The 15,376-nt window shown below is 38.5% G+C and overlaps 1 protein-coding gene across 3 annotated transcripts in view; it reads right to left on the reverse strand.

The window, feature by feature from the left end:
* tle2b (TLE family member 2, transcriptional corepressor b) overlaps positions 1 to 15,376 on the reverse strand; it is a 71,837-nt gene that overhangs the window by 34,882 nt on the left and 21,579 nt on the right. For all 3 annotated transcript variants that reach the window (XM_067514117.1, XM_067514115.1, XM_067514118.1), the window contains exon 4: positions 10,179 to 10,223. In XM_067514117.1, coding sequence (XP_067370218.1) covers positions 10,179 to 10,223 — 45 coding nt within the window. The remainder of the gene's footprint in view (positions 1 to 10,178; positions 10,224 to 15,376) is intronic.

Here is a 15,376-nt window from a genome sequence, read left to right on the forward strand (position 1 = left end):
TTTGCTAAGCAATCAGCCTTCTTCTCCATTCTGCTGGCTCATTTTTCCACATCCACAGTATCTAGCTCTTGCTGTTTTCCCTCAGTGCACTTGGCCTTGCTCTTTTGCTCTTTCTCTCTGCCCTCTTTCTCATTCTCACATTTTTTTAGAATCTTCCTGCAACCTCCCTCTCTTTCTTTTCTTGCCCAGTCTTGTTTTTTCCTCTCTTCACCCTCACTCTCCTCTGGGCAACATGCCAGCTCCTAATCCCTGGCATTGAGCCAACTCCTCTCCTACTCTTTGCCTCTTCCTCCCCTCCCTCCTTTCTTCTATCCCCCTTGCCTCTGATTGATGGCCCCTCTATTTCGGAAGGAGAGGAAGGGAAATAGAGAAAGAAGGAGAGCAAGAGGAAAGGGCAGCAGCAAAGCACATACAAGCAAACAAACACACACACACACACACACACACACACACATACACAAAGACACAGAAACACTTAAAAGGCTCACGTGCATCCATATTCCCTTAGAATTGTGTACAAAAATCACACACGTACAAGAACACACACACACACAAGTCACCACAAAGCCATGAACACACACGCTAAAAATCATGCGCACAAAAAACCATGCAAAACGCACATACGCACACACAAGCCCACCAGACCAATAAGGGCACACAGAAAACCAAACAGAGCAGAGGAGAGAACATACAAAGTGCTGTGTGCAGAGCAAGCAGAGCCCCTCAGCATGAGACCAAGAATCCCACACACACACACAATTCTTCAGACACATACACACATAAAAAGACACCAATTCAACCCTCAGTGCAGAACCAATACAAGACAGGCAGCAGGCCAGGCAGCAGAAACATTTAGAATGAAAAATACTGACAGACAGCTCACTTCTATTAACACCCCCCCCCCCCCACACACACACACACACACAGCTACAAACATGTACTAATAATGACTTTACACAGATACATAAGATACATACAGTATATAGACCTGAAGGTGAGGGTATAGATGCATGACCTATACACAAAAATACACAGAACATATGAACACACACATTGGGACTCTAGGACATTTGACTGGGAGACAAAAAATCTGTGCCTCACAGTCAGGGTTGTAGTTTTACAACCAACTACAGCAGATCACACTCTTACTCTCTCTCTGGCTATATTGTACTCTAAGCTCTTCGTCATATTTGCTCTGTGCCAACTCACCAGCTTGCATTGACAGACTGCATACAACTTCAAACTCATGTTGTCCACAGTGCAATCAGAAACAAAGTAGCCAGACTAGCAAAGCTGGCTGCACAGCATCCATGCATGCAAAGATGTGTACATCAAACACAGTAATCAATACTGTCATTAAGGATTCCAGTGTTGTTTGTGTGAGACGGTGGAGCATACACACACCAAGGCGCAGGACAACATAATTTCTCACATTTGCATGAACATCTCAGGAAGTGCATAAATTAAACTATCACTATATTTTTTTGCTTATAATACTAATTGTACCTCATTTAGCATACATGTGTATCCTGGGAATCGCAGGTATGATACTCACAATTCTAGAATAACTTTGAACAAGCGCCATATACTAAATAACTAATATAGGTCCTGCTGCTTCCTATGTTACTAACCACAGCTGCTCAGAGTGATTCTCACATCTTTATGGGTCGACTATATTTCAAAATGACATTTCATTTGCTTCAACTGTTGACCCACACATTGTGACATTGGCATCAGTAGTTATTATGGTAATCATCACTAAGACCTGAGTGGTAATATAATAGCAATCAGGGTACCAAAGAGAAAACAAGGAACAGACATTGTTAGAAAATAACACTTTTTCAATCCATTTAATGACTGAGACACTTTTACAGAAACCTCATGGTGGCGCTAGAGGAAAATTCAGAAGTTATCCTATTAATAAATTGTGTGGGAACCATGGAAGTCAAATTTGGTGCCAATCTATTCAGTTCTTTTGATTGGACCAAATCAGTGGCAAACTGACTTCACAGCACTGCCTTAGCTATAACCTAATGATTTTATTCTTTAACCAAATTAGAAGAAGATTTTACATGGGGTGCACATTTGACACACGTGTACCTACATATTGTATGTTATCTTAAATAAAAGTCACATGCTGCACAGCTGCTTGTTGAGAGTACTTCCACCTTACTTGTTCTGATTGGGGCACTGTTATCATAATACAGTAGCACATCCAGATGCTTTTCAACACACACACACAAACTCGTATTATAGTCTGTGTGGATAACTCTCTCTTTATGCCTCATTATTCACAAATGTGCAATGTTTACCATTTATGCATATGCATATATACATGGGGTGAAGACAGGAAGTGAGAGAGGAAAAGATAGTAAAACACCAAAGCTCCAAACACATACCATAAACACACACATACAAATTCCTTTAACCTCCCTAAGGCCGGGTGTAGTTGACCCACATAAGTAGACTCTTCCTAATACAGCCCTTTAAGTACAAACAGCAATAACTCAAACCACAACTGTGGGATTATGAACTTTCTAGGTGGTGGAAATGACAGAGAGAAAAAAATGTAAGGCAGAGGACATCAGTAGAGTGAGATTGAGAAAAAAAAAAAACTGGGAAAGAAAATAAAAAAAAAAGGAGAGAAGCCCAATCCTATTATGAACCAAAGCTGTGAGCTGAAATGAAGGCATCTCTCCCTCACATTCTCTTCCTCTCCTTCTCATTCTTGTTCGCACTCTACTTTTTCCCAAATGAGATGTGGATTCAGGTCACAACTTCTGCCAAATATACTAACACATGCACGCTCACACACTCTGCACATGTGCACAAACACACACTCTGCACATGTGCACAAACACATGCATAAAAAGGCTAGACAGCTCAGGCTAATTAGGCGAAAAGATAAGCACATGTGCGCATACACACACACACTTTTTATACAATGCAAACAGATAAACATTCTCTCGTGATCTTGCTCTCCTGCTTGTATTCTGTCTTAATCTTCCTTCCTTAATCCCTGTTTCTGTTTTATTCATTTTCTGTTTATTTCTTTACTCAGCTCACGCTCCTTCCTGTCCTTTTCTCTCAGATTTTTCACTCAACTCAAAGCCATCTCTTACATTAGTATGGCTGATGAGAAATCCTAGTAACACTATTGTTTAAAGATTGTTTGCTGTACAAACTAGGACTAGGCTACTCACTGTTTTTCTGTCACCGAAAAACACATACTCCCACACCCTCAGCCTCACATGTGTGGTGGTGAAATGAAAGAAGGGAGCAGGAAGGAAGGACGGCCAGCTGCTTCATCTGTCCTCAGGAGTCCACAGGGGAAACAGTCTGGCTGCCGAGCATCCTGACTATCAAACACAGCTTCCTATAATATCCTGCCTGGCCTGTGAACCACACAGTCTTTCTATCTAGCATTCTAACACACTATGTAAAGGCTATATATATATATGCTAACACTGATTCTTGTAATATCCTGTCTGTAGTGTGTGTGAAGCTGCCATTCTTGCCTATGGCAATTGCATCAGAGAAAAAGTATAAGCTATTGTCGAAACATCAACAACTTTACTAATATCATGAATATAATAATTTCCGTGTCCCGTGATGGAGTTCAAGGTTTCACATGACTGGAGAAAAATAAAGCTAAAAAGCCTGGCTACCAAGCATGCTCTTATAGACAATTTTTAAGTTATTATAAGTTCTATGTTGATTACTAGCTGCTAATTTTCAGTCTTTTACCTTACGTTGTTACAGTGTATTATCCTAAATGACTTTATAATTAGTAACCAGCGAGAGGTTCACTATCCAGCTCAATGATATATTGATGCACACCGACACCTTTCAATAATGGAAAGCTCTCACTTACCACTAAGCCACCTTTCTCCCCAATAGCTTGTTACATTTTTTTGAAGAATATGTTTAAATGAATTTGCAAATGCTAAGGGATTTCAGCACTGGGCCAAACAAATTATTTACATATTTCAGATACTTAAATGTCCGAAGCTTTATTAATGATGAAAATATTTGGGAGGTCTGAGATTGAATACTTTATTCAGGGTAAACACATAAAAGAACAAAAAGGTGAACTTTTCCTTGCTTGTCACAGAGATGCAATTTTTCTGGCACTTATAGAACAGTGAAGTAACATTGTTAGAAAACACTGGACTGTGTAAAAAGAGAGTGAAAAAAATAAAAATAGGACAACACGAATTAGGACACCAATTAGACACAGGCTGAATGTTAAACATGTCATATGGTGGTAAGAAGTTACAACTATATGGTGTGTCAAAGAGTACTGAGGTCTGACTTTACCTACCTACTACTTCAAGTTGAAGACCCTTATCACAACTTTCACTGTTTTAATAGTTGTTGCTGTGTATTCTCTGGGAAAATGTGGGCAACTTAATTAGTTACATTTTTTATATTCAGCTACTACATGCATGGTTCTTGTTGCAACTGTATGTTGTTTAAATAAGAATCAAAAAAAAGTATTTAGGAGAGATGTGGTCTGCTCCCATTCCTCTGTACCCTCTCTGTTTATTGAAAATGTGTCTAAACCACCTAGAAAGTTGACATCTCCTAGCATTAACTGTAATAAAAATTAAACTGTGTCCCAGCTTTCAACTACACAGGCCACTTAAGGTCCCTGCTGTCTAATCTCTAATTAAGCACTCGGTGCCAATAGCCTTGTTGCCTAGCATCCTGCTGTATCAGGCTACTAAAATGCAAACAAGGATGCAACAACCCTTCCTAGTAGATTTCGAACAATTTCTTACACCATCCTAAATCTGTGTCACAGCTCAATGTGTAACCCTACTTAAAAAGCGCATGCTGGTTCAAGGGTTGTAACTTTTGTATAAATGGACATTCTCTAGTATTGTGCTCAGGCAGCAACACACACTTGTATAAGACTGCCTGTGACTTGGTTTCCTGTGATATTGATTTCTAAATAAATCAGGGACACATTTAAGCACACCCAAAATACATACATGTGTTTCATCATAAACAAACAGTGCAGGGGTGTCTAAATTTTACCGTTTCCCTTTGTCCCAATGAAAGATGGTAAGCAGTGTTTACAGTTATGAAGTATATATATGTATGTTTTTTATTACGCAGCCACACAGGACTTTTAATTACTCTGGCTAATTAGGCCTCTGATGAGGTTGACGCTGGGTGGAGCTATGCAGGAAATGATGCAATGTCACTAAATGATGTACTGTTAACAGATGGAGCAAAACTAACTGGTGAGTGATAGAGATGTCAGTTAACACTCACACACACACAAAAAAAGGAGTTCTAATCAGGCAGCATAAATGGAAACCCTGTCGAGTTTGTAATGTAGAGACTGGAAGTGGAAACATTTCATCTGATCTGAAGGTTAGTATACATGTAAATAGTCAAAATGTTTGAACTGCAGTGCAAATACGGGTCCCTACAGCAAGAAAAAAACTCTGAATGAACAATAATAAGCTTAGTCAAGACAAACCTTTATTTGCAAGTCTTGCATCCGTATCACAACATGCCTAAAACCTTTGGGCATCTGAGTGGTCCCACAATAAGCCACTAATCACAGAATACAAATTTGTCTTTTTGACAACAGATTGAGCCACTGATCCTTGATGTAAATTGAAAGTGACATGCATTGGTATGCTTACAAAACAGGGCTGATCTTTTTGGACAACTGCACTAAGGGACTTTTCTAAAAATTTGCATCCATTCTATTTGCTGAAAGTAAAAATGTATGATCATAGCACTGTAAGATCAGCTAAACAGAGCCTGTTAAAACTTATCCAGTTTCTTTCGGGAATGATTTTTCAGTGATGACACAGATTCTGCTGCCAGCATTGTTGTTTGTCTACATGGATCCATTTAAGCCAAATATTTTGACATTCTTGGCGACTTTTTTAACAGGTTTTGCCTCTTTTGGAACAAAATTTGGGACTTAAAATCCTTCCAAAATGCAGATTATAGATACAAAAACATTTGGCTGCTGTTTAGTACTGCTGTGGTTGTCTTCTTTCTATCAGTGAGCAGTTGTGGGCTCTGTGCCTTGCTAAAGGGTCCTTTGAAGATAACTGCAGATGGAAGGACAAGCATATCTCATACACTTTCTACCTTCCATATTTTTATATTTTCCCAGGCTGCACTCTGGTCACAAGTTATGGAGCTGCTGCTGCTGCCCTTTGCTGAAAACAAATCTAACAAAGCTTCTATTCTTCATCACCTCCCACTATCACCATGTTATCTTGCCTCTAGAATCAGCTGTCAATACAAAACCTGTTTTATTGCACCTTACGACAACACATTCAGAACATTGTCATATCTGTAAGGTGCCTTCTGACAACTACCATAGCATCCAGTGTGTGTCTGAATTACAGCCACTGAATATACAGTACATGGTGTGCCACTGCACACAGCAGAGGAGACAGGCTATAACTACTGAGGCCCCAGAAGTGCTATATCAGTGAATACAGGACAGTCACAGAGAGTAGCGTAAAAGCCTCATTCCTTTCTCACTCCCTCTGGGGGTACAGCTATATGGTATGAATATGGAAGAAAACCAAGTGAGATAATATGATGATATGTATGCGTTTTAATGTATTGATAAAGCTTAGAGGAGGGGTGGGGGTGGGGGGTGGGGGGGGGTTATCTTTCCTTGGCTCCATATAATTCAGATACAATTATTTTGGTAAAAAATAAAAAATGAAGGTGAGAAAGAGAGCGTTAAAGACAAGACCAAAGGAAGCTCAATGAAAGAGTAGGACTGCACAAGATAACTGTTACATCTCAATTAATGCCAGGACATGACATGGCCCTGCCACTGATAATGATAGAGCTTTAGAGAAAGAGACAAAAAGGGGAGAGAGAAGCAATAGCAGTGATCTCGACAGGATGTTAGGAGGACGCTGGAGGGGGGAGAAAGTGGAGGAGGAGGTGAGGAAATAAGAGCAGATACTGTTAAATCTATTCATGATTCATTATTTCTCACTGCAGCTCAAAGCCCCCCTCCCTTGATGTGTCTTTCTCTCTATATCCAACTACCCTCCTCTATTTTCTTTCCTTTTTGCTTTTTTTTCCACTTTCGTTTTCATCTCCAATTTTTTTCCCTCATCTGTTCTCTAAGGTCTTTATCTGTCTTTTCTAAAGCTCCATCCTTCCTGTTTACCCTCTCGTCCTTCATCCGTTCAATTAATCTTTTTCCCCCTCTTTTCCTCTCATCTCTGCTCTCACACATAAGTTTTCCTTGCCATGTCCCTTTTTTGTTTCCTAACTACCCTTCCCTTTTCATACTCTTTTATGCTTGAAGTATCATATCTTCAATCCTCTTTTTTTAATTATCTTACTTTTTTAAACTATCCCACTTATTTTTCCATCCCCTCTCCCTTTGTAACATTAGCTTTTCTACAACATCTAATTTGTACTTTATCCTCCACTCTCTTTTCCCTCTCTCTTTTTCTACCACTTTCTTTTGTCCTTTTTTACATCAGTTCCCAAATTCTCTTTTCTATCATGCTCCCTGGCCACATTCTTTTTATGTTATTTCTGTCAATTTCTGCTTGTCTGTTTCTTTTTGTATCTGTGAAACTGTAAGTTCTCTTTATCTGCCTCATACTTACCTCTTACTGACTCCCCTTTACTCTTATTCTTTTTATCAGCTTCTTGTGTTTTTTTCACGTGCTCTTTTTATCCCTGTTGCTCAAACATATACTTTTGTCCTCTCTCTTATTATCCCCCTGCTATCCACCCTCCTTGTAGCCTTGTTCACAGGCTTCTCCTTTCATATTTATTCCTCTTTTTTCACTCTCGTTCACCTGACTGCATCTCTTTGGTCTCCTTCTGTCATCTTCACCACCCATTCCTTTTCTTCCTCTCTTCCTATTTTCCATGCTTTCCCTTCATTGGCCTCCCTCTCTCATCGTGCTCATCTACCCCCTCCTCCCTCACTCTCTCATCGTGCTCATCTACCCCCTTCTCCCTCCCTTTTCTTCTTGTCTCAGAGGTGTAGCCAGCACCCTGGTCCATTTCTTTTTTTTGGCACCAAGAGCTGACAGTCCAGTTCTGTCTGGTTCTGCTGCTGGCCATCTCTCTTGTTCTTGCGCAGCAGAAATGATCAGTAGCTTGTAAAACTATATTTTGATGGCAGCTTGTCCAATGTTTTGGTTTCATCGTGCTCTAGTCTCTTTCATGTTGCCCATCAGTCTCTCTTACCTGATTATTGCTTTATCAATAGTCATGTCTGCTATGGGATTTAGGAATCAATCTGTCCTAACTATCAGTCGGTTTTGTTGTATTCGTGTGACTTTCTTTCAACAATGCAATTGCAATGAAATGGCACTTTTGTTTTTTTGGCCTCTTAAAGGGATTATTATCTAAAAACTTAATTTGGGAAAAATGCAGAGGACCATTTTAGACTAAATCAACTTCCAACAAAACATTTCAATTCAATACAATTTGAGCAGATATGTCTCATCAACCAATAACAAATAACAAAAACAATCACAGCACAGCAGAACAGAACAGATAAACCCAAACTTCGTAATACACCTGTTTCTCATTTTTAAATATGAAATGTTTAATTATGACTAATCGACATCCTTGAAATATAACATAAATCATGTAGCTAAAGTAATCTATAGTCGAGAGTCTTATATGGTTGTGTGCAGTTCCAATGTATTAGTCTGGAGCTGTTCCATACATAGCAAAATGATTATGAGGTTGAAGTGCAGAGAACAGAAGTTTCATTTGAATATGTTTTTAGAGATTGTTTTAATCAGCGGCTTTCTAAATGCATATTCTGGGCATGCTGGGAAGCTCATGGTAAATTTGAAAAATAAAAATGTCTTCCATGACAATGTCTAAGTCCAGTGACAGAGAGAAAGTTATCATGACAAACAGAAAGCGAGAGCAAGAGGAAGACACAGGCAGTCACCTTAAAAGTAGATGCCATTCAACTGGATAATGATTCTGTCTATGTGCAAGGAAGTCTGTCAACACAGCCAAACAGACCTCATGCCTGCTATCTGCCTATCTGCCTTTTGTCTGACTGTAAATGCATCTAACTGTGTACCTGTCTTTCTGTCTCCAATTAGACTGTCTTCCTCTACTGCAGTGTGGCCTAGACAGCAAATTAGCAGAAAGTGTGGAGACTGACAAGCAGTCACCAGCTCCTAAGAGTGCAGACTCCTCATCAGAAACATGTCACCATTTGAGAATCCATGATGTCAGTGAGAGAAAATGTGCCCAATTTACAATAACTTTCTATCACCTTTTACCTGATATATAGTCTTTACATGGTTACAAACCAGTAGCTGCAGTAAACCTTCTCCATATCTAGTGTCAGTCAATCTTAATCATTCACTGCCACTTCTGTAAAACATACATTTACAGTTGGCCACCATGTGAAGCAGCCAGTTTAAGAGCAGCCTGCTTCTCTCCCTAATTATCACATCAGTAATTATGTGTCCTCTCACCTTCAGTAGTGATCACTTGACAATAAGCAAGAAAGAAACACACAAGTAAAAATGCAGTCAATAGTGGTTTCACCACTGTGCTTGTTTTTTTCTAGCTACAGCATTTTGTATTTCACTAAGTGCATACAGCAGTAACTACAGTATTGTGCAGTAACCCTTATTACAAGTAATGCATTAAAACAACTTACTGCTTATTTTTTGTTAGTCTGACTTTGAAAATACTTTTTCAACAAAAATGTTACACATAGCTCTGTTTACCATCTTTCTTTTTAACACAAAGGTTAGATAGTAGTTATAACCCAGGTATTAAGGCTAACATTTATCATGCTTTAGTCTGCCAATATAGTATAGCATACAGTATATTAACTAAGCAAACATGTGATGTAATGTAAGATTAGAACTTTTAGCTTAATTTAACTTTATTATTTGGTATTTGCTGAGATTACTACTTGCTTTTATATGCAAACTAAATTCTAGGTTATATAAATTCCACATAATATTGATATAAAACACACACACTGTAAGGTGCAAGAAAATGTACTGTACTTCAAACCTACCAAAAAAAAAAAAAAAAATGAAACAGAATTTCTCCACAGAAAATGATACGTACACATACACTATATACTCTCTCTCCATGTATATCAGCATCGGTTTGACAATGTAAAGAAAACATAAAATACACAGTCCAGTCTCTCTTACCTGTTTGTGCATCTCAATGTTGAGACCGTACGACATTTCATAATACTGTGGAGACAAACACAAAAAATGGAGATTCAATACCATTTTATACAAAGCAAACATTAACAGTCAGTCTTACACAATCTCTCTCATTGAAACTCTGTTGCACTGTGTAGCTGCATATGCTGCAGTTTGCCGTCATGGTTTTACTGAAAGAACGAAAACAGCAAGAAGATAAAAAAGACAGAGAGTGAATGCGTGTGTGGCAAAACTAGCGTGTGTGCGTGTGTGTGTAAATGCAGATAATGAGGGAGTATTTATGTCTCGGTGTGAGTTATGTGCGATGACTGTCCCAGCATGTGTGTGAGGGGGGGTTACCAGTTTGATAATTGGTTTGATGTGTGCCTGCCAAGTGAGCATGACTTTGTGTTCCTGCCTCTGTGTTTAAGTGTGTATGTAAAAGTATGTGCATTTTTGTGTCTATTGACACTTATATATATCCTACCTATGGTGGCTGTTAGAATATGATAGACTCCTTTCATACCTGGTACTAACACATAGTCTAAGTGGATATTTAAAGGAATTTCATATGGCAATTAAGGGTGTAAATGCTCATAGAACACATTGCAATTATGCTATCACATAGGCCAGACCGCTGCTGGAGGTGCTATGTCTCAGACTACAAATCTCAGCCAGGTCTACATGCAATCTGTAAAGTGTGGCCACAATCCTAAAGATAAAAAGACTAAAAGTAATTTTAATCAAAAACATCTCAAGTTCACAAGTTTAACCTTATCAAATAGGAGCATTTGTGTTGAGATTTCTTTTTTAAATTTTCTATAATAATACAATTGATATTTTGGTTCAGGAATGTTGATCAGCAAAACAAGCAATTCGCAAACTGTAAGTCAAATTGGATTTTAGGTAATTACAATGGGTATTTTTCATAACTTTCTGAACAAATAAACAATTAAATAAATTATTTGGGAAATAAGAAAACAAATAGATGAAATAATTGTTACACGCAGCTGTATGCGAATCAGCTGTAAGGGGAATCAGTAACACAACACACCTCTCTCCTCTCAATGTTTTTCTAATGTGTGTCTTTGTGTTTGACACAGACACAATAAATATATAAATGCGCGTGTATGAGTGTGCGTGATTGCTAAATGCCTTGTGCAACCAGCTCTACACATGTGCACTTGTAAAATGAGTTCCTTTCTGTCCTGTGTGTGTGTACATTAGTAATATTCTGTAATGGTGTGGGTGGCGAGCAGCACACAGACAGCGAGGATCCGTCATGGTGACAAAGGCAGCCTCTGCTGCCGGATGAGCAACGCTCTGACTGATGAGAGTGAGACATGACTCTTTCTCTCTTCCTTTCTGTATTCTCTTGCTCATCTTCGCTCTCTTCTCTCTCCATTTATTCCCCACATCATTCATTTCATTCCTCTCACTTCTCCCTGTCTTTTAGGGTCCATTTTCTCTCTGTTCTTCTGCCTCTAGTTATTCTCTTCCTTCGTTTTCTTGCTGTCAGATGTTCTCTCACTCTACATTTCAGTGTATCTTTCTATTTCCTCTCTTATTAAACTCACTTGCTATCTTTGTATGTCTCAATCCACACATCCATCTATCCATCTAAATTCATATTCTCTTTATTGGCATCGGGAAAATTGCTAAATCACATAGCACAAGGTTTATACTTTGTGTAGTTTAACACACATTACCACATGGTAACTTTACTATACTACATAAAATATAATTTACGAAAAGAGCAAACTATTCTGTCTGCTAAGTATAGAAAAATAAATCGTTACAAATAAATCGCTGCAATGTAGTGGTGAGAATTATAAAATAAAAAGAAATATTGAAAAGGGAGTGAAGAAGCTCAGGGCATTTTCATGTTTTGTTTTGCTTTCCCTGAGGCAGTGACATGCTCTGACATATTTTGCTGCTTCAGTGGCAATGTCAGTTTTTTCACCAAAGTATATTTAAATTTTGCTCTAAAAGTCTGTGTTGAACTCTTTTGAGTTTTAGATTAGAAAACTGAAGAAAGCAACAGAAGAAAGCAGCAGAATTAAATCAGTTTGCCCAAATCCAAACAACAGTGTCCACCACCTGTTTCTGTAAATGTCATTTTAAAAATGTTGTTTCCTCTATCAGTTGCTTTCATTCAACTGCACCGAGTCACTAACATCACAGCTATCCTTGGCCTCATGGTACCTGACATAAATTCAATTTCCTTGCACTGAGGTATAATTCATAATATTTTTAATTTGGGTAAAAAAATTTCAAACTAGTACCAGGAAGAAAAAAAGCCAAACTATTGCACCTGCCCAGGAGCAGTAGTGGCCGTGTGTATTACTACACTTATTCATCATGAGACACAGTGGGGCCTTTTTTACACAGTGCGTAAGCAAGCTGGGGTGGATGGATTGATTACTAAATATTTCATACTGGGAGACTGCAATCAATCTTAAAACAAATCTACCTACCTACCTATCTGAAAAGGTGCTGTTCCTCTGTTGTCATACCCTTATCCTGTTTCTCCTTTCTCAGCTTCTACCTCTGTTGCATTCTCCATCACTCTCTTCTATCAACACCTTTCCTGTTTTTTTTTTTTGAAGATTATCCCTTCTTTCACTTTTCCTTCCTTTCCCTCTCTCCTCTTCAATTTACATTCTCCTCCATCTCCTCTTGTCTTTATCTATCTGTGGTATCATTTTCATTACCGTCCTTTACAGTCAGCCTCTTTTCTATTTTTATTTGAGTCATTTCTATCAATTATTTCTTCTCTATGTTCTCTCCCTGTTCCATGCTCTTTCTCTCTTTATTTCCCTTTTCTATTTGTATACGTGGTCTCTCTTGCCCTTGTCAAGCACCAGTTCTATATTTTCTCCCAGTCGAGCTTACCTCTGCTGCCTATTTAAGTCATGTTTTCTATTTCTCTAATGGACAACCTCACTCATAAAAAATGTGTTTCCATGCAGACAGAGACATACGCAATCCTGGAATCTCTTTCACATTTAAAAAATGCACACACACACACACACACACACACACACACACACACACACACACACACTTCACACAAGTATGAACACACCTGAAAACACACACATACATTAAAGCATACACTCACAAACATACTTGAGCCAGCTCTTTTCCAGCTCTCTCAACATGAAAGGCATGTTACATCTCTCTTTGTTCGCTCTCTTTCTCTCCATCTCTCATCGGCTTCTCTCTTCACCTCTCCATCATTACACCTCTCCCCAGCCCTCCCCATCTTTTTAACTCAATTCCTGTCTGTCTATTCTTATTAATTTTCCCTCCATCTCTCCCATCAGCCTCTCCACCTCTATGTCATTACTTTTTCTCTTTTTTACTTTCTCCTCTTTTATTCCCTCCTCTCTAACATCCTCTTTTCATTTAGTATCTCACCTTTTTCCCTCTACACTAATAGCTTTGTGCTGTGACCAGGGCCCTAGTATTTGAATGCAACCTTGCAAGTAACAACACTCACTTCAGCAGCCAGACTCAGCAAGAGCTCTCTGCTTAGGTCTAAAATGAAGCCGCTGACTGTATATAACCACCATGACATTACGGACAGGAATGTAATAAAGGTATGATGTGAACTCTGCTTTGAAAAGCCGGAGGGAAAGCAAGCAGGTTGGGGTTAGTGACAGTAAAAGTTAAGAAGCCTTGATGTTGCCACTGTGTATTTTTGAGATTCAGTGGACAGAACGGAAGTGTTCAGTTCACTTCTGTCAATTTAATTGAGACTGTGAAAATTAAAAATGCCACTCATGCTAATGCATTCCACACTCATTACGCAGAACATCTTTCTTGAGCTATGCATCTTTCAGGTAAAAAAAAAAAAATCCAAAGAAAGGTAAAGTGAATACATGACTTCCAGATGCCTTTGCCACCTTCCACTAGATTGGACGTAACTGAAATATATGGTTTGGGAGACACTATAATATACACTGTACTAAAAGTGCCATTTCATGACAAACAGTGGGCAGAAGCTAATTTCTGATAACAGATCATGACAATAGTAAAATTCATATAAATTGTTCATAAATTAGTGAAAATGCGCTTCACTATCCCTGAATACAACAATAAAATGCTTCTCGCATTATAGCAAAAATAATAAATAAACCTATTAATAAATCTTTACAGTAAGATAAGTTTTACAGTAAGAATTACTGATGCATGGTTTTATTCTTAATATTTGTAGTATATTTGCTTCAATACAGCTTTTTCAACCACTGACCACCATTCAGGGTTAGAAATATACGGTCACATAATCACAAGACCACTAGAATGCAAGTGAAAATCATAATTCAAGAAGCAGCATTCTACTCTCTTTGTAATGTACAAATATCCCTCCTTGCACTGTCACTAGAGATCTACAGCACTATTGCTGATAACAGTATTAGATTGTAATAGTTTATTGGTCCCTGCAGGATTTCTTCTATGCTGACTTTCCTGGCATAAAGTAAGACACAGTGTCACCTTCAGGCCAGATAAAAACAATTAAGAAGGCTTTTCATTTGCCAAAAAGGACTTTATTACAAAACATTACAACCATTCAATTCCACAATAACATGCACCACTTAAGAGTTTCCTTTAAAGGTGCTGAGAGGAGAAAACTAAGTGACTGAAATATAGTAACAGTTGTCCTGTGGGTGTTGGCTAGACAGCAGTGAAGTGACTATTGTACTCTTTGTCCAGTTTGTACAGCACTCTAGGGACAATCCTACACTGCATATGTTAATTACAATTAGACTGCTAGTTAGTCCTAAATATGAAAAACATAAAAAGCTGCATTACAGTGTAATGTGTGTGTCACTAATGCAGGATAGTTATAACTGTACTGCATGTGTACTTAAAACTTCTTCTTTTCCTTTTGGCTGTTCCCATTCAGGGGTCGCCACAGCGAATCATGTGCCTCCATCTAACCCTGTCCTCTGCATCCTCCTGCCTGGCAGCTCCAACCTCAGCATCCTTCTACCAATATATGTGTACTTAAAACCGAGCTGTTAATTTATGATTTGTCTGTTGTAATCGGTTTTGAGTAGGTCCATCTTCTTCTAACTTTGTGCTGCCTACCAACTTCCAATTTACACCCCCCATACCATGCGATCTGTCTTACAGTATATAATGCTTCTGTTACTGTATGTCTTTGCATTCTCATTGAACATTCTGTAAGATCT

Source organism: Channa argus, chromosome 8, assembly GCF_033026475.1.
Source record: "Channa argus isolate prfri chromosome 8, Channa argus male v1.0, whole genome shotgun sequence".
In the NCBI taxonomy this organism is placed as follows: Eukaryota; Metazoa; Chordata; class Actinopteri; order Anabantiformes; family Channidae; genus Channa; species Channa argus.